General features: G+C 40.8%; 1 protein-coding gene across 1 annotated transcript in view; it reads right to left on the reverse strand.

The window, feature by feature from the left end:
• Window positions 1-21047, reverse strand: part of ttc27 (tetratricopeptide repeat domain 27) — a 66309-nt gene that overhangs the window by 34614 nt on the left and 10648 nt on the right. Inside the window, exons 3-9 of the mRNA XM_035172733.2 lie at window positions 20919-21042; window positions 18477-18617; window positions 13411-13513; window positions 9417-9575; window positions 9142-9272; window positions 5130-5242; window positions 863-929 (exon numbers count right to left, since the gene is read on the reverse strand). Of these exons, the coding sequence (XP_035028624.1) occupies window positions 863-929; window positions 5130-5242; window positions 9142-9272; window positions 9417-9575; window positions 13411-13513; window positions 18477-18617; window positions 20919-21042 (838 nt within the window). The remainder of the gene's footprint in view (window positions 1-862; window positions 930-5129; window positions 5243-9141; window positions 9273-9416; window positions 9576-13410; window positions 13514-18476; window positions 18618-20918; window positions 21043-21047) is intronic.

Consider the following 21047-nt stretch of genomic DNA (forward strand, 5'->3'; position numbering starts at 1 on the left):
TAGGAAAAAAGGGCCTAGGACAGTAAGGTTTGCAAGAACCCAACGGTCACTCCAACAGAGTCCTCTGAGTCACAAGTCCTCTGCAGAGATGGGAGACCCTGCTGGAATCATGTCCATCTCAGCAGCTCTCCATTAATCCGTCCTTTATGGTACAGAAGTGAGACAGAGGCTACTTTAGGGGAAAGCCATGAGATAGTCCACTTGCAGTTTGCTGAAGGGCATTTAAAGGACTGTGAGAAAATGAGGAAAATATTATCTGTTTTAATGAGACAGAAACTGAAGCGTTTGTCCAGAACTCCAAGCACCATGTCTGATGAACACCAGGCAGTAATATTAGTACATGGTAATACCATGCCTACCCCTTCAGTTTTTCATTTTTGAAAAGTTTGCAAAACGGTTTTCACTCATTGTGGACTTTTGATTGCAAATTGAAAAGGGGAATGTGATTCTTGTTTAGTTTTTGTAAAATGCAGCGACATGAAATATGAAGACAGTTACACTAATACTTTCTGAATGCACTGTAGGTGGAATCAGCAATGTAACTTATTCCATGTCTGAAAGTGCTTATATAATAGAGACATGCACACGTCTGTAAAAGGCAGCACTGCTTCTTCTATAAACATCAGCACCTCTCTGAAACAGTGTTGTGAACATTATCATTATTAAAAGGTAGGATTTCTTTCATGGATGTTTCATTAGGCTGAATTAGTTTGAAAAACTGTAGCTAATAATCTGGAAACTGAGTGCATATGACTACTGGGTTAAATACAGAAAAACCAAACTGCAAATGCATGGAAATCTGTTGGTTTTATCACAGATTTAATGCAACCAAACACAACCTGGGCATCGGACAAAGACTCACATTTGTGAAGGCTAGGAGTTCCTCTTCAGTCAGTCTGTGGACGGGGTTATTCTTCTGGAAGTCAGTGCTGCAAAACCACACAGGAAATACATTGTGAAAAACTGACCCCTGAAGAAAACATAGCTGCTCATTTCTTTAGATTAGTGAGTCACACAAATGACTTCATGGTGTGTATTTGTAATCAATGACTATAAACAAAATGTTATTGATATGTACATACTGGACTAAATTTCATGGCAACTCATCCAATATTCCTTTATAATTTATTCCGATATTTTAGTGTTGAATAGAGAGCGGGACAAATAACTGACAGCCGACCTTTAGAATTGTATATTGAGAATTAAGATAAAAACCAATAAGCTTTTGTTTATGGGGGCTGACTTCTTGGATTTGGATGAAATTTGGATTAGATAATAGTTACAAACATGACTTTACTTTTACTTGCTCTTTTAAACAGTGTTAAAGATTCTACCAGGTTAATATAATACAGGAAGTTGGCTGAGTCCTTTAATACATCTTGACCCTTTACATTCAAACCTCCGTCCAGTCAATTCATTAGCATAATTAAATCCCTGCAATACTCTGGCAATCTGTCCAGGGATTGGATGGGATGAGGGAGGAGGGCAGGGATGGAAATAATTCAATAGCTTTCTGAATAACGTTTTAATTTCCTCAAGTATAAAAGCCAGTTGGTGTTTATCATAAACCTCAATATAACAGAAGAACAATTGGAGCCGAGACACAAAGACACTTCAGCTTATGGCTATCAGCCAATAAGACGAACTGTTCAATTCCACAAATCAATCTCAACTCAAGTTCTAAACACTAACTTTCACAAGCACCGCTCAGTCAGTCAAATGTTCTTTTCACAACACTTTTAGAAATATCCTTGGAAACTTAAGTTCAAGGTCCCCTTACTAACTGAGCTTTCAGTCGTATCCCATGGTCTTTATTAGGGCTGCACAATATATCTAAAATGTACCGTCATGGTCAATATACAGTACATAATGCAAAAGACTGCTTGAACTACCATAAATGGTGTTCAGGTCATTGACAGGGTTTTCCTGCATAGAGAATTGCGAGCCGCGTCTGCCAAAATTCCACCACAGTGGAGTGCTAGTGATGACCTCCTTCTCTCTCTCGCCCTCTCTCTCTAAACAGTAAAACATAACATTTTGATGGTCCAAACATGTATGAACAGACCCCAAATGATCACTGTAAGTGCACTAAGTAGAGCTGAGCATGGCTTCCTGAGTGTCTGCCCCGGACTTGGTGGCGCTGTGGCCAGGCTGTGCGCCCTCTCCCTCGGGCTGTGAAGCAGTCTGTGGTTCCTGCGTCAGGTGGAAGTTTTGCAATAAAACTATGTGGTTGGAGTGGAAATAATGCATTCCATTTTTTCAGTGTCTGCATGGGCTACTCACTGTTTTGAGCAGCGATCCCAAAGCAGAAATATTTTAACAACGTGCGGCTGTGGTTGAGGGGGGAAAGCGGTCGTCCTCTAACCAGAAGGTCGGCGGTTCGATCCCAGTCTTCCCCATCTGCATGCCAAAGTGTCCTGAAGCCCAAATTGCCACTCATAGAAAAAAAGGGCTGCCCATAGATGGACTGTATGAATGTATATATGAATGGGTGAATGGCAAAAAAACAACAACTGCACTGTAAAGTGCTTTGAGTGGTCAGCAAGAGGAGAAAAGCTCTATATAAATACTGACCATTTCACCATTGACCTTTGAAGATCCACTTTCAAGTAAACACAAACAAATGAGAACACCTAAAAGTTCTCAAAAAACTAACATATAATCTAGAAAGTGGACCTTTAGTTGAGACTGTTCAGTCAAACTGCTTTTTGCAAAGTCAAGAGTGAACTTTAAAGCTAAACTGATCAAATTTGATGTTAAATATTAATTAGTAACAGTGTGAGCTTTAAAAAGTATCTAACCTAAAGGGTAAAGGTAGGAGCAGCCGAGAGCTCAGCATATCCACAGAGAGAGAAAAGACAATCCACACAAGGTCACATTCTCAGAGTTATGAAGGACCATAGAGATCTCAGTTTTTGTTCCTCTAGACCAGGGACTCTTCAACTTTTTAAGCCCTAAGCTAAATTTGAATAAAAGATAATGACATCCTGGGATGTGTTGTCATTAATGCAAGAAGCACCGACTATGAAGAGGCAATAAAATACATCAAGCTGTGGTCAGACCACTTAGATTTTAGACACTAAAACTTTAGCTACCACTAAGAAAGTCTCTGATTACACTGACACCCTGTCCACCCTGTCCACATCGTACATATTACATTTACATTTGTAAATGGTCCATGGTCTGTATTTGTATAGAGCTTTTCTAGTCTTGATGACCACTCAAAGCACTTTACAGTACAGTCATGCCATTCACACACACATTCATACATACAGTGCATCTACGTGCAGCAATTTATATTTTTTTCTATGAGGGGCCATTAGGGGGGCATCTTGCCCAAGGACACTTCGGCATGCAGATGGGGCAGACTGGGATTGAAACGCCGACCTACTGGTTGGAGGATGACCACTGTACCCCTCTCAGCCACAGCTGCCCCAATCTGACTATAGAAATGGTCCCATTTTAACTAGTGTATCTCTCCAGAGGTCTTTATTGTAGATATGTACGTGACTTTTTATTTCTGTCAAAGAGCACAGGTCACTGTTAACTTCATCTTCCCCTTTGCTCTGACACCATATACTAATAATCCATTATTAGAATATGAGCATGTGTCTCCTGTTTTCCACACACTTCCTTTCTAAACTGTGCTATGCCTCCACTGTGTATCAACTAGATATTGATTCATACCAAGGCAAGTCAGCGTCGGAGAAAAGCTATATTCTCTCAAATCTTCGTACATGGACCTGGTAATGACTCCAGTGAACTGGATAGCTCTGGTTTGTTAGCTGTATGGAAGACTTAAGAGGTACAAGATATTAATTTCTGATGTGGTCTTGGAGCAACATGCAGGTGTGCTGATCTACCATTCATGTAGACAGACCTGGTACTCATCAATCATCACCTAGCAATCTCCCTCACTGCTCCAATGACCTTCACTTGACTGCTCGGGTTCCAGCAGCAGCATGGCAATTAATCACCGACTCGCTGTGAAGCTTACTGGTATTGGGTTGAGTGTCTTATATTCACCCTTTTCTGGATGGAACCACCACAACAAAAAGATTTAGAGTACGTTAGCAACAAATCCAGAGCAAAACCACAGGTCCTAAATATATAGTTGAGATCTGCAAAAAACAACCATTCGAATATATAGTTAAAACCCACCAAAATCTATTAAGTATAATAAAAATGTGTCTCAAGTCTAATTACAAAGAATACATTTTGTCAGATACACAAAACTCATGCATTTCAGAGTTTGATTTTTGCACGGAAGTTTGAAAATTGTAAATAACATAGGCGTAGTTGTTTTTATATATTAATGCCGTAAAATTCCCCAACATGTGGAAACCGACTGTGATGGGAAATACCAGTGCTCTTCCTCTTTTACTCAGTTCTGTGTTGACCTTTTCTCCTGGCACTAATACGAGCTATGGTTTAACAAAGTGTTTGTCTGGAGGTGAAGCTGCCAGACAGCTGGTTTTCTGTTGTGACGAGTTGCAATAAGAAAGAACAAAAAAAAAAATCAAAAGAGGGAAACAAAATCTGAGTAACGAGCTTTTCAATTCTATCTAAATAATGTGATAAGACAGTCAAAGTGACACAGAAGGGAAAAGGAATCACAAATAGGACATATTTATGCTTAGGCAGATTGATCCAAATTGGAGGATGGTGTGAAATATTTTCAATCTTTGAAATTTCTCTTGACGTGTTAGATAAACTAATAAACCCCGGTTTCTGTAAAACCATCCACCATTTTTGAGTCCAGGTGACTGGTAGATTAGTATGATATACACTTTTTTAAAGCAGCTTTACTTGGTCAGTATTGATATAATGCTTTTCTAGTGTTGATGACCCTTAAAAGCACTTTACAGTGCAGTTTTGCCATCCGCATACTCAAATACACATTCATACAGTGAATCTATGTGGAGCACTTTCTTTATCATGCATCAATCACACACTGCCAGCATGGCCATCAGGGGCAATTTGGAGTTCAGTATCTTGCCCAAGGACACTTCAGCACACGGAATGGGGGGGGAATTGCCAAACCTAAACTGTGTTTTAAGCATAAAAAAAACCTCACTAATTGAGCAGCTCCAGAAACAGTTCTGAGCTCTCAGGTATAGTGGACTTACCAGATGCCCAGGATGACGGCCTGCTCTTCTGCGCTGAGGTCAGGCATCTGGTGCTGATCTGGCTCCGCTAAGTTGATCCTGTCCAGCACGGTGTCGTCACCCAGAAGGGAGTCCTGTAAGCATAGAATCACATGTACAGTCAGGTGTGTACACACATGCAGCAGCTGGAAACCACTGCACAATACACAGCCTGAGAAACTGCTTGTTGTAACAACCTTTAAAAGGAACATTTACAATTGTGGGACATACAGCTTTAAGACTGAATCCCTCACACATGCTTAGTGGGCCATTTCTAGACAAAAGATGATGGTGAGCGGATGGCTCACACAATATCTCATCTAATATTCACTGATAAGCTGGGATTTTTTCACATTTACAGCCAACAGTAGCTTTACAAAGATGCAAGATCAAGTAATATAACTTAGAACTGATGTATCTTGCAACTGGAAGACAATAGGTTTTGCTTAAGTATACAAATTGCAAAAGTGATTCTCACTTAAGAATAGTGAGAATCACGATTTATATCATTAGTAAGTGTGAAATTAATAGTGTACTAACGTTACAGCAGCATAGGTTTATGTTTCAGAAACACCTTTATAATTATAAATGCTTATTTTCATTTTGGCTGTCCCCTTTATTATAAATAACTTGACGTTTGGCTTGATCACATTAAGCATTTGAGTGTGACAATTGTACAGCAAGATTTATGGCCAAATAAACACTTTCATGGTTTATTCACAAAACAAATGACCAAAATGTTCCTCCTCTGCATTTTTGGGTTAAACTCTAAATACTGAGGTCTGCACTTAACCATGGATTCCAAAGTATGTACTGTGATACCTCTCCTGATGGCCTCATATGATGAGGTTACAATAGGTCAGATGTGAAAAGATTGTGAGGGTTTATAATTAAAGGGGCCGCACAACTTTCATGCCTGTGCACCTGCCACTTAGTACCTCGAGAGTTATGTTCACTTAAAGACTCAATTTTAAGCAAAATAAAGTCTGCCTTGTACCCAACAACCAACAGGTGGATGTGTGTAAGTCACTAGGCTGCAGGTTAGTGCCTTCCTAGACTAACCCCAAAGAGAGAAGCACTAACTGGCTTTAAAATGTCTCATATTTCCCATGTAACAACACTTATTAGGGGGAGAGGGGCTCAGTGTCTTGCACCAATCACAAGACATGAAGACAGGGATCAAAACGATTGCCAAAATGTGAGGCTTCAAATGTCGGCATTCAGAGCTTTTGGACTGAACAATGTATGGCACTCAGTCAACGACAGTCAAGTGCATTCCTCTGGTTGAATCTTGGCAAACATATCGATGCAAAGAGACCAAACTCAATCCAAATCCTAGTTTGTGACAATGTGGCTTGGCAACAGCAATAAGAACTTTGGATCATACTTGTTTTCATTAAAATAACACAAGAATTCCAAGATTAGTCAGACCCACAGTGACAGAAATGGCCCAATTTCCCTGCTGGCCATGGTTTTGATTGGCCACTGATGAAGAGTTCCCGTTTCGTCTCTCTCTGCTTTCCTTCTATCCATTCTAGATAGGAAGCCAGTGAGCTCTGGTTAATGGCAGCCTTGATTGAGACCATTTACTCCCCCCTCCTCCATTAGTGAGGGCATTAGTGGTCTGAGCACAGTACAAAGAACTGGAGCTGGGCCACTGCCACAAGATTGAGAGCTGCATGGAAACCCTTTTTTAACCTTCATTACACACTGTCAGCCTGGATGCTGCCCAGTATATCTACAGTCTTCAGTCTTATATGCCGCTGAGCAGTTTCACTGGAGCAGTTGGGGTTAAGAGCCTTGCTCAAGGGCATCACAGTGGTGGTGATGAAAAAAGCTTAGTGTCATTCCTTATTCCATAAGCTTTAGGTTAAAGTCTACGAGTCACACGTTCCTCTGTTCTTACTATGAAGGTGATGTTTTGTCTTTTCTGTATTTTAGTTTTGAACACTATTGTATAAAGTTTGTGTTATCATGATTAAATAACCATGGTGATAAAGTCAAGTATGTGCTCTTTCCTCCAGTCAATCTCCAGGGAGATCCAAAGAGTTCCTGTTTAGATCAAAACCCTCCCCACTTCCTGAAACGATGCAGTGGCTGCTCATTGGAGGAGACTTGTAATTCTGGCACCAAAGGCCAGTTCTCCACCCATTACGTACACCTACAACTGCCAGGTGATAACAAACTGACAGACAGCTGAGTGGGTGATCCTGCAACATTTTATTACATATCACCAAAACCACATGATGAATTTAGATAGCTATGACACTGATCATGATTATGTCCAATTACATTTTTTCAGAACTGATCTGGGACAAAGCCCTGCTATTTTTGATCATCATTTAAATTGAACAGACTTGGAGCCTCTTCTCCAGTCATTTCAGAACCTTCAAATTATTGAAGGAGTTCATGATGGATTCCATGTTCTTTTCAATTGACTGATGGTGGGCATCCAGACCTTTGTTAATATTTAGAGGAATCTATTCTTCCCCCTCTCAGCGTCCTCTGCAACTGATTGCAACTCAATCTCATAGTTGGTAAGGCGTTCAAATACTGTTCCTTTTTTTCTTCTAACATTCTTTGGTAAATCTGGCCAAAGAGCTCAGTGTTGATTTCATCAGTCTGAGGGAATTCTTTCCTGGCTTGTTCACACGTTGCTTTGCACATTTCAGACGTTGAATTTGTGATGATGTTGCAGGTTAGGTTTCATTCAGGCAACTCATTCCCTCCTCTGTGTTGAACACTATGAGGTGCACCCCCACTCTGACAGTTAAACCTTCCTGCAGGTCTTGGGCAGATGTTATGGACGTCTGGCTTTCTTCCCAACATACGTGCAGTATAATCTCAAAGTTTTCTTGATCTTCCAGATCTTGTCCTTAATTTCCATTTCCAACAGTGAAAATGTCAAGCTTGAAGTTCTTTATTAACTTTTTGTGTAGCCATCAGTTAGCTTCATTTTCACCTCCTACGTCATGAGTAGAGAAGCCCATTGTTGATGAGTGTTACCGCAAGGTTTAAAAGAGTCCGAATTTCCAGGGGTAGCAGGGTAAGGTTAGGTTCGGGTCCTGCATGATTTTGCAGGTTCAGTGGTGCGGACTGGCTCTCATATATGAGCAGAGTGGTTGTGAGTAATAAAAAAAGCATGTCTGCACATCACTAGTATATATTTATATTGCTGTATTAATTTGTATATCCATAACGTACCTAAGTTAATACGTTTAGATTCATTATCTGGTAAATTTTTGGTCACCACTGTAATCTCAAGACATTGAGTCATTACTTTGTGGATTATAAAGCACTGAAGTACAGCTAAGTTTTTAGTATTGATGATTAGTACAAATTAAGTATTGTGCATGCAAATATTAAAATGGACATGAAAAGGTAAAGAATGGATGGAAGAATGGCTACGTTTTGAAACGATTAATTTCCTTTAATTAATGCCAACTTATTCTGAATGTGGGGATGCTTCTTCAGATTTATTTATAATCAAAAAAACCCTAATTGGTTTCTTAACCTGAAAAACTTCAGGCTTCAACTCAACCACAATCATGAATTCATGGCATTATTCCAAACCATAGGGCAGTGGAGATAAAGTGTAATGCATTGGGATTCCATTAACAGTAGCATCAGGCTTCAGACTGTATTAAAGCTCCAGAGGCAGACATCTCCCTCTGCTGTTAATGCTGAGTATGAAAAAGTATTTGCCCCAGTTGAACACTCAACTGCACAAAAGGCTGAGGTGACCCCAACTGAATATGGGCAAGATCATCTGTTTTTTTGCCAAGTCATTCAATCAGAGGGCAAAAACATCTTCATAATTAGAGATCTGAGTTGAGAATAAATATTTTGGATCCTTCTCCACATTTTGACAGTTTGATCATGTGTTGCCTTATAGATTGGCTTGTCAGTGATAATAAATAACTTTTGAATGAAAAATAACAACAAATGGTTCAACAGGTCATTAAGTTGGAAAGAAGGCAACAGAAGCTCATACCTTAGGTAGGCAGTCCTGAGGTGTGGGCACAGGACTGGCCTCACCATCAATCTGTCCCGGCTTTGTCTTGACCTCAAGGATGAGCTGAGCCAAGTAGTTCTCCTGGAAGCGGGTCCGTTTACCAAGGGCACCTTGATAGAGCAAATGCAACCAGTTGTTACCTTAAATTCCGTTATCACTAAGGCTTGATCAGTATGTGTCTTAGAGCATCAGTACTAAGCATGACAGCCTCCCCTTATATTCTCCAGGAGCAGGTGCTGCTGAGCTTTACACACCTGTCATGTTGATATTCAGCCCTGAGAGCTCCTGTGCCTTGTTGATGTGCTCCTTGGCTGGCTGATACTCGTAGTAGGTCAGATTCATGTAGACACACTCCAGATGGAACTGGATAGCCAGGTTTCTATGTTCCGACAACACAGACTGGCGTTTCAGCACTGTGAAAGAGGAGAGTAACAATCCAGTCTCCAAAAGTACATTTTTTCTGATATGATATGAAAACAGGGCAACATGAGCAGAAGGACAACAAGCTTGATGACCTAGTTAAGCAGGGCTACGTGTTTGTGGCAATTAGTATGAGGCAGCCACGGTCATATTTTTTACTCTTTTTCAGCTTTTAGCCTTGAAATTATTATGATGAAAATCCTTTATTGTAGAGAAACGTGGACATACCTATGTATTTGTGTTTCAAGCTTTCATTTGATTTAATCACTCAACATCATCTTTGCTGGAAAATCACACGTGTGTGGGGCTATGACACAATCATGTATAATCCTAATTTGTGTAATTAAGTTTTCCTGAAAATTGCCTCAGGGTGTCCATAAAATATTTAGACCCCTTCTTTTTTTACACACTATATTGTGCAAGGAATTTCTTTCAAAGTTAAAACATTTTTTGAAAGTTTTGCAAACATTAAAAACCCCACACTTAAATCTCTCATTTACAAAAGTATACAATATATATTGAGTGTTTTGCAGGAGCCTCCATAAGGTGTCTGAAAGGTAGCAGAAGAAATAGGTTTTGTATTTTTCAGCAGACATTTCATGGTCTGTATTTATAAGAGCTACTGCATAAATACAATCAAACACATTAATCAAGCAGCTGCAATATATACATGCAGTAAACTTCTGAGCAGAACAAGGGCCTTGAACATTAATAGCGTGGATTCAGAAAAGGAACGGCCATCCAAGTACTCCCTTAAGCAGCATCAAAACCAAGACGGCTCAAACAAAGAGCTGAGGCCTTGAGGAAACACATTAAAAAGGCAAACAGAGCACAGAGGTGATGGCAAAGGAGGATGAAAGCTTTGTCTCCTTCTCTTTGCTGCGTCGCTCCTCTGCGTTCCTTCCATTTGATCCGATTATTAATTTGGCCTCAGAGAGGGCCCTGTCACGGAGACAGAGATTATCCTCCGTGAGCCCGGCAGGAGAAAAGCAGCGAGGAGGTGTTTAATTCATGATCAGAGATCCTACACATTCATCCTCTTTCAACATGAATGAAGCGACACTGGTGCCAGGAGTGAACAATAAGAGAGAGGAGAGATTTACATGCAACTCATCTGTGTCACCTTTAGCTCAAATGATTTCACACTGCAGGAGAATGACTTTGTGGTGGCGTTGTGAGCTGTTAGGTAGGAGACCTTCCATTATGCTGCCTGTACTTGTTTACAGTGAACAAAACAAAGCCAGCATGATGCCACCCTACTGTGTGATTTTTAGACAGCATGCTGGCGTTATGGAATCAGATGTGACGTGGACCACTACAGTGTCCCTGTGCTGTCCCTCTTTGCCAACTCTCCCTTGGACACAGATGTCCATTCGGATCAGACTGCCTCCATGGTTTGCTTAAAGGTGGAACAACAATGAACCCCCCACCTCCTTCATGTTTGTATATCTTATACAGGATGGCAAGTTGTAGTAAAACGTACAACATTACAGCCTTCAACAGGCTTTGTTAACAGTAATGAGAGCCACATATAATATTATATTTAATCATTGAACCTCTTTGCATGAGTGGGGAACTTTCAGCTTCCAGGACATATGCAGGCCACAACACTATGTTTGAAATACAAAGAGCCACTCAGAGGAACCTTTTCATCACAGTAATTGATTTTGATTCTATGACAAAAGTAAATAACATGAAATAGTAGATGTGTCAGACAAGTGTTATTATTCTGACAACAAAAATACAAAAAACAGCTAAATCCCTGGCATCACCTCCCCAGAGCTGTATAGCATGGGAGGAACTGATCTGTATGCATTTCACAGCAGCCTCCTCATAAACAATGGTGCGGCCAACTGCTCCTCTACAATATGGATCGGTCTATTTTGAAGCCAGCACACACTGGTAACCTTCACACACTGTTAACCATCACACAGCAGACTGCAAACCAATGAACACCCACTGCCTTTAAACAATTAACTCAGGCTCAAGAGATGAGAAAAACATATATATTCAATATCCTCTGATAACAGCCCTGCTGCTTGGTTCCAGCTATACAAGAAGGAAACTAGCAGTGTTTCATGAAGGGGATTAAAAGCACATACTGAGGCAAAAAACACTCTAAACTAATTAATCAAAGATCATTATTCTAATTGAATTAATTAAAGTAAACAATAGTCTGTGGAGTAAAGGCATTTCTTCAATGTTTTCAAGTCCTATGCAACAGTTTCAATACGAACACCAGTGCACGTTTCTCAAAGTGAAGTGGTTCAGTATGAAACTATCGTTTACTTTGTGCTTCACACATGACCCAACAGTTGTCATTAGTCCAAGGCCTCAATCCAACAATCAAAGCTTTAGGTTTCATTTCTTCTTATTAGTTGGAATCAAAGCTCTAACGTGAATTTTCCAAAATCTAACGTCGGAAACTGTACAAATTCCTATGATTATGTCCTATAATCTATACTCACAAAGCCATATGTGAAGAAATGCTGGCAAACATGACCAACATTAGGAAAATGATCAATCTCTTCTTCTTTGTCCCCATTTTAATTGGATAACATTTAATAACGCAGATGATTTGTTGCTGTTGTGAACAGAGAACCTCCTGCTGTGTTGTGCCTGTGTGAAAGACAGACTACAGGTTAACTCCGTATCCAATTCTCCAGATTTTACCTGCAGGTCTTTTTTGAAAATGGCTTCAGTTTCAGAGATAATCAGGATTTTTCCTTTAATTAATAAACTTTCTAAAATGATTTTGTCTTTGTCACTATGGGAAATTGACTTTTGATTAATATATTTTTTTGTATTTAGCATAAGGCTGCAACATAAAAAATACTTCCCTGATTACAGTATGTGGCAGTTGACCACGCCACCAGGGTCTCCCCACAGCAGACCAACCACTCACCCACTCACATTTTACCTTTACTTATTACTGATCAAACATAAATTTCCAAACAAACATAAATTGTCCCAGACATAACCTTTTCAGGTTTCTTGGCTCTGCTCAGTCTCTGTGTCCACTCGTGTGTCTCTGTCCGTCTCCTGAGGCAGCTCAGCCGCTGCCTTTTAAACCAGAGGATCAATCAGCTAACAGCCCTCACGTGCACCGACAGCTACCTCCACACAGTGATTTGGAGTCTATGCCTTTAAACTTATGGAAGTGTTGGTCAGTTGTATCTCCTGGAACATATTTCATGTATCACTGGAATCTGCAGCAACATTCTCCTACAGACCACCACAGAGCCCTGCACAATTTCCACACCATTGTTATTATGATCAGCTGCTCATGACATGCTCAGAGGTTATATACGACAATAAAGACATTTTAACCAGTCAGGCTTGTTTTGATTCTCTCAGTAACAGAAGCACAGCTGTTAGAAACTCCAACTCAACTCTGTTAAAGCACAAACAAATGTGATAAACAGCTTTGCCATTCACTATGATTGAACTTTATTGACCAACCAGGACTTAAATGATGCTTGGGAAGACATCACTCTGGGAATGAACCATTTTGTTGTGTAACAGTAACGTGGCAGTGGGAGAGAATAACTGTCCAACCAGAGCTGGGTCCAAAATGGCCCACTGACGCATTCTTTTACTACAGCAACAGCATTTAACCATAAATGAAGCAGGCTACTGTTTATACAAGTGGATCACCTATGGTTTAATGCTCCAGTCTTGCAGTGCGACACAGAAAACACATTCAAATATAGGGTTAAGTCATGAGCCTCACAAGCTGAGGCCGTTGGGCCTGGTGCACGCCATTGAGAAAAACAAACCCAAAGAAAAGTCCCAAAATGTACAGACGTTCACATTATAGTGACCGACCTTTTTCCATGGTGCTCTGGGCCAATTCAAGGAGCTGTGGAGAACAAGCCTCCAGGATTTGCTGATGCAGGTTGATGTAGCGAAGGGTCCACCAGGGCAGCAGCTACACACGCATATGAAAAACAACAACAGAAGAGACAAATAAATATATGTAAGAATAAGCCAAAGGACATATACAACAAATGAAATATAACAAACAATATTTGTACAGTTCTGGTCGATGCTGACATTGCTACAACAAAATCCAACAGCAAAAGAAACATGAGCAGTCAGAAAATTGTATAGGTTGTAAAGATGCCATGAAGTGTGCGGGTATGTCAAAATGTGGACCTGTAAACAAGGGGACGGATTTCCCTATTATAGCATCAAAAAAGGGTCAAATACAGTCAGGAAGCCTTACATGTGCGTAGTTGAGATAAAAATGAAGGCTGCAAATACATGTATGGTCTGACCCATGAGTACAGAGTACTGACGAAATGATATAATAATTACTATTGAATACTCTTGTTATAGAGCAATAACTAATGTTATGATAAAGTAATGCTTTAATAATCTGCTTTCAGACATGCACTGAACTCCAGATGAACTCAGGACATTCTCCAGAGCACACAAATGCCAGAGTGAGTTTCTCCTGCCAGTCCCCCAGTAAAAAGTCTGCAGAAGGTCCGAGGAGCTGGTGTGAGAAAACAGCAGGAGATCCCATGGAGGATTCAATGCGATCGGGTGGGTGTGTTGATGACGTTTCTAACATGCAACAGTTACAAAAATGAAAATAAAAAATAGGAATACATATATTTCAGGATGAAAAAGCAGTACCACACATGTAGACGACACTGACCGAGATGTCAGGAGAGTTTGTGGTGACTATGGCCGAGGCCGGTGTGGATGTGCTGTGAACTTTGGCTATAAACATACACATGGAGCTCTGCGGTGGAATGAATAGGTTACGTCCTGCCTCCGCCTGCTGCAACGCCCCTCACCTGAACACTCCGGAGATTTCTGTGGTGTTGTGAACGCCTCTGAGCTGTTCATGCCAGGCTTTAAAGTAAAATGTATAATATAGTGATAACATAGTAATGCTATTTCTATATTGTGATAAAGTGTGTTATGTATAAATTTATAGTTATAATAAATCATGTCTATATTACGATGCTATTATAGTAACATTGTAATGGCTTCTTAGTAGTAGATATTTAGAGTGTGCTTGCGTCTCCATCTCATCCAACATGCAAACATGAACTTGTCCAGTGAACAAGTCTCCAATCACTGAAGAGGGGAAAGAAAAAGTGCACTGCTGATGTAAGTTTGATGGAGGGACAGCTTATCAGCTGGTCAGCTATAGCAGATTAAATACTTTGTTTAGTTGTGTTAAGATATGTAAGCCTTCCTGTCCTGTCCTGTCCGACTAACATCACACTGCTTACCTATGACATGAGGCTACAGCTCAAGCTTGTTTCCTCTGGCTCTCGTTACCTACGGTGTGACACTGTGGCCGCCTGCCAGCGACCGTTAAAAAACACATCAACAAGCCCCTCCTGCTTTCTGAGACAACAAGGAGCATCCCTTTGTTATTCCTTTTTAAAGTCCTGTATGAATGTTTGTGTGAATGGGTGAACGTAAAACCGTACTGTCAAGTGCTTCGAGTGGTCATCAGGACCAGAAAGGCTCTGAATAAAATACAGACCATTTAGTACTAAACTAAAAACAATGACATTATTTTTAAAGGGATGACTAAATGTGATTTCAGTTTGACTGGGAATGCGTTGGGTGCAGACACAAGTAGGAATGTTCCAGAGAGCACCTGTTCCAAATTAAGAAATTTATTTTCTCTGCCACTGAGCCAAATGAAAGAGCCACAAATTGACAATTTAGGAAAGACATGAAAACCAGCAGCTTGTTATCGTCAACATTCCTAAAAACTGAAGCAGTTATTTTGAATTTCAATGTCATTTTAGTCATAAAACACATGTACAGTGGGGCAAAAAAGTATTTAGTCAGCCACCAATTGTGCAAGTTCTCCCACTTAAAAAGATGAGAGATGCCTGTAATTTCCATCATAGGTACACTTCAACTATGAGAGACAGAATGGGGGGAAAGAATCCAGGAAATCACATTGTAGGATTTTTAATGAATTAATTGGTAAATTCCTCGGTAAAATAAGTATTGGGTCACCTACAAACAAGCAGGATTTGTGGCTCTCACAGACCTGTAACTTCTTCAAGAGGCTCCTCTGTCCTCCACTCCTTACCTGTATTAATGGCACCTGTTTGAACTCGTTATCAGTATAAAAGACACCTGTCCACAACCTCAAACAGTCACAATCCAAACTCCACTATGGCCGAGACCAAAGAGCTGTCAAAGGACACCAGAAACTAAATTGTAGACCTGCACCAGGCTGGGAAGACTGAATCTGCAATAGGTAAGCAGCTTGGTGTGAAGAAATCAACTGTGGGAGCAATTATTAGAAAATGGAAGACATACAAGACCACTGATAATCTCCCTCGATCTGGGGCTCCACGCAAGATCTCCCCGTGGGGTCAAAATGATCACAAGAACGGTGAACAAAAATCCCAGAACCACACGGGGGGACCTAGTGAATGACCTGCAGAGAGCTGGGACCAAAGTAACAAAGGCTACCATCAGTAACACACTACGCCGCCAGGGACTCAAATCCTGCAGTGCCAGACGTGTCCCCTTGCTTAAGCCAGTACATGTCCAGGCCCGTCTGAAGTTTGCTAGAGAGCATTTGGATGATCCAGAAGAGGATTGGGAGAATGTCATATGGTCAGATGAAACCAAAATAGAACTTTTTGGTAAAACCTCAACTCGTCGTGTTTGGAGGAGAAAGAATGCCGAGTTGCATCCAAAGAACACCATACCTACTGTGAAGCATGGGGGTAGAAACATCATGCTTTGGGGCTGTTTTTCTGCAAGGGGACCAGGACGACTGATCCGTGTAAAGGAAAGAATGAATGGGGCCATGTATCGTGAGATTTTGAGTGAAAACCTCCTTCCATCAGCAAGGGCATTGAAGATGAAACGTGGCTGGGTCTTTCAGCATGACAATGATCCCAAACACACCGCCTGGAACACGAAGGAGTGGCTTCGTAAGAAGCATTTCAAGGTCCTGGAGTGGCCTAGCCAGTCTCCAGATCTCAACCCCATAGAAAATCTGTGGAGGGAGTTGAAAGTCTGTGTTGCCCAGCGACAGCCCCAAAACATCACTGCTCTAGAGGAGATCTGCATGGAGGAATGGGCCAAAATACCAGCAACAGTGTGTGAAAAGCTTGTGAAGACTTACAGAAAACGTTTGACCTCTGTCATTGCCAACAAAGGGTATATAACAAAGTATTGAGATGAACTTTTGTTATTGACCAAATACTTATTTTCCACCATAATTTGCAAATAAATTCTTTAAAAATCCTACAATGTGATTTCCTGGATTTTTTTCTCTCATTTTGTCTCTCATAGTTGAGGTATACCTATGATGAAAATTACAGGCCTCTCTCATCTTTTTAAGTGGGAGAACTTGCACAATTGGTGGCTGACTAAATACTTTTTTGCCCCACTGTAGGTCTAAAAAATGAAAAAATGCTGCTCTCAAGGTCCTTTAAGCAGAAATAAAACCCTAAGAACAGTCAGGGTGCTGCATGCTGACTGTAAGTGCTGACCACAAGTACAACACAGCCATCTCCTGTACTTTTTGCATCTCACCAAACCACAAAGAGGCAGGCAAGAAAAATGTATGTCTTGCAGCCATGTCAATGATATAGTGACACCCAAGCGCTGTTAGCCCCTGTACCCTCCTGTTCTTATTCAGCACTGGGAGAGTGGACGTGAACCACGTAAAAAGCTTATTTGTGTGTCAGGGAGGATAACTCGTGCCTCATTTCCAATGTAAGATGACCTTTCTTGCATGGTTACGTGGAGGTTTAATTGACTGTCTTACTGCATCAATACCCTCCAACACACACATGCACTCTTAACTAAGTGTGTTCACACATGCATGTATATTCATCATGGCAGCATACAGCTTGGTGGAAAACGCTGCTGGTAATTTATTACCCCTGTCCCTCATTAGCATTCAAAGAGCAAATTAACACTAAATCACTTTACAGCAGAAAAAAGGGTCAATACCATTGTTATACTTGTGTACACGTCCCAACAGGTGATGTCAGAGCAGCCGTTTGACAGCTGATGCTCTTAGGAACCTTCAATTAGCACAGCAATTACACTCTGTCTCATGTGACTTCATGTGAAGTAGTGTTTAGGAGGCGATGACTTATGGGAGCTGAGGCCGGAGAGTGATGGTCAGTGCTTATGATTTATTTTATTTATTTTGCTTCTACTTATCTACATAAAGGTTCAGATAAGATGATTGCCAAGAAACTGAGCTTATTAAATAAGCAACATGCCTTCCAGCAACCAGTCTGCTTGACTTAGTAAGACACGATAAAGCTCTATGGCTTCAGCTGCAGCATCAGTGGGTGTGTCATCACCCAACTTCTGTCCCAGTTCAGAGTGCAACGTCTTTCTTCAAGTTTCTTCTTTAACTACAACATTGTAAATTTGTGCCAGTTCATCAAAATGCTTCAAACTTGAAAAGATGCTGCTCTGTTTTTAGAGATGTAAACACACCAAGACATGCAAGACTACATCCATGGTCACGTTGGGAGGATCAGTCTTCGATCATCGACTGCCTTGGATGTCTCTTCATAAGTTATGATTCCTTCTCGAAGATAAACTTTGATCTGACATTTAAGGGTCTTATGTATGTACTGTAAAATGGTAAGTAGACCTGATACTTTGCACTATACAGCTTTGCTAATAGCCACCAGCCAAGAGTCCTTGAGCTGGGCTGGCCTGGTGAAACGCCCATGCACACTGTTAACTGTAGGCACTATCAAGATTACTTTCTGTGGTTTTAAGTGAGCCCCAGCATTTCGAGATTCTTGAAGTATTTTAAATGGTAAAAAGCTCTTATAGGGGCCTAATTAAACCATTAAAGCATTAGTACTAAAATGATTCTACAAGAAGAGGTGGTTGTTGCAGAAAAAGGTTCTTACCTCGAGGCCGTCCATCTTGGAGGAGCACTTGGTGAGAATAATGCCGGCCAGCAGGAGGAGGAGGGGGTTAGCCACCAGGGTGTACACCGACTCCCCATCCAGGAGCAGGCTGGAGTGGATAGCGTCTACCAAGGTTTTGGGCTGCAAGTGAAAAATATACAGATAAGACTGATGAATGTGGTCTGAGATTCAGGCCAGTTGGACAAACAAGCATTGAGATGGAATGACTGAAGCATCTGGCAGGGAAGGATGACTGTAATAATATTCAACTCTTCAAGTTTTCACCATTCAAATTTATTCCATTCAAAATTGTGTCATAGTATCCCAGTGGTATAATCCCAACATGAACCATTTCAGAAGAATGTATGTATCTTAAAACAACTGCTTGTTAATACACACCTTGGTACAAACTAGCAGTCCAGCTCCGAAGCAATGAAAACACACAGTGACTCATCACCTATCTAAGACCATAGAGTGAATATAGTTTGCACACTCTTTATTCTGGGATTTAACTGTTCTCACGTTGGGTGGGAAAAGGTTTGCAGCCTGAATAAAATACTTATTTTGGAAGTCCATTTTGTTAATTACAAATAGATTCATTATGATTATGGTAAAATGCAATGATACCATCATAGATCACACACACTGACTCTTTGTCCTAGAAATGACATGACCATTGTATGGACTACATTGTGTTTAATAGCAACATTTATAAAAATAACTAATACAAAATGTAAGAGCCTGGAGCATCTGAGACGTTGTTGTTAAAACTCAACAACTGAATGCAAAACTCTAACATGCAGCCAATATGAACAGCTGACCTAAGAAAAAGATGTGCCACAACAATATTGACACTGGCTTCTCATCGTTCAACAGATTTATCAACTAATAACTAGCAAGAAAACTAAATATAAATGAGTCCTAAACATACAGTAAAATTGTAAAGTATCTGTAAATATCACAACACAGAACAAAACAACTATCTTAAAGCACGTCACTGAAATATTTACTAATTACGGTGCATTTTTAGGGGATGGTCAAAGCCTACGAGGGGTAAAGTGGGTGGTGGTGGTGGGGGTCAGGGTATCAGTCTCTCATCTTCCACACAAAGCAATTCTATTGCCTCATCCCAGGGCACCATACTGGCACACAACAAACTGCCAGTAAGAAGCATAGTGGATAGTCTATGGTCTTTCTGAGACTGAACATCAATCCAGATCCAAGCCAGACGAAGGACACCCTCATTGATGATGTAGAGGTCTACATGAGGTAGCAGGGAAAGGCAGTGTGTTGTTGGCTGGCTACAACAGTTCCACTTTCCACATCAGTTGGCATTTCCCTGCACTTCATGTAGACACACCACTCAGGTTGATTGGGGCACTGGCCTGGAGGACCTGATGGAGGAGCACTGGCAATCCCATCAAAAATGAGACTGGGGTCCCTCAGCAGTCACCTCCACATAAGCTCCTGACATTCATGGAGGCTCAAAGATTGAATTCTGGCATTGGAAGAGAGTAGATCAGAGATTCTTCTTCTTTTATGAAGAAATATTAATGATAATAATCATGAATATGAAATGTAAGGACATACTATATGTTGAGATACTTTTTCATATGCTATCCAGAGAGCTGCAACTAAGGGCATCTTCACCCTGAAGACCCTCAGCCACCTCGTCCATGACCCCTGGCTCACACTCTGCCCCATTCACTCCTCTGGCCAATGGCTGCTGTTCAGGGACATGTTTGTCTCCTGAGTCTGCACTGCTCTGTCAGTAGAATATACTTAACAAGTGTAAAGTAAAACAACTTCACAGAATAACAAACAAAGGCATTTCCTCATCTATTATCAGATATGTATCTATGGCAATGAAATAAATACACTACCTTTAGCAAGAGACCATTTTTACTTCCATTGCGCAACTGCAAAATTGTTTTAAATGTTGGTCACAATGCTATAGATTGAATAAAACAATCGGCTGTATTCTTTCAAAACAAAAGATTGTTATAAGTCTTTAAAATAAAGAAAAGCTTTTATTTGGTTATAAGGGAATAAGTGCTGATGTCAGACCTATCTGCTAACACGACCTAGGTTCAGCTTTAGTAGTCAACAGTCTCTACACCAAGCCCAAATACTATTTGTTGCTCAGTCTTTCATTCAGATGTGTTCACTGTAACTTACTGTCGTCTGTAAAAAAGTATTGTGTTTGGATTTTAAGTACAATGTTCACTCTTCTTTTAGCTCGGTTTTTGGTCTCCACCACACTGGCTACGTAGTTGCTAAATGCTCCACTATGTTGACCAGGTAGTCTGACAGTAGGTCTATCAGAGCTTTTTCACTGGAAAACAGCAGCTAGAGAGGTTGAATAAAGCAGAGACACTCAACACTACATACAGGATGATACATGACACAAAAGCAGGAGAGACTAATGAGGGGGTTTCCTACCTGGGAGGAGAGCAGGGCCGGGGGAAGCAGGTCGTTGATATGGGTGGACACGGGGGGACCGGTCCAGTTACTTTGGGCAAACATGTGGAGGCAAGCTACAGCCAGCGCCATCACTGTCAGCTCCCTGCA

Source organism: Hippoglossus stenolepis, chromosome 12, assembly GCF_022539355.2.
Source record: "Hippoglossus stenolepis isolate QCI-W04-F060 chromosome 12, HSTE1.2, whole genome shotgun sequence".
Lineage (NCBI taxonomy): Eukaryota > Metazoa > Chordata > Actinopteri > Pleuronectiformes > Pleuronectidae > Hippoglossus > Hippoglossus stenolepis.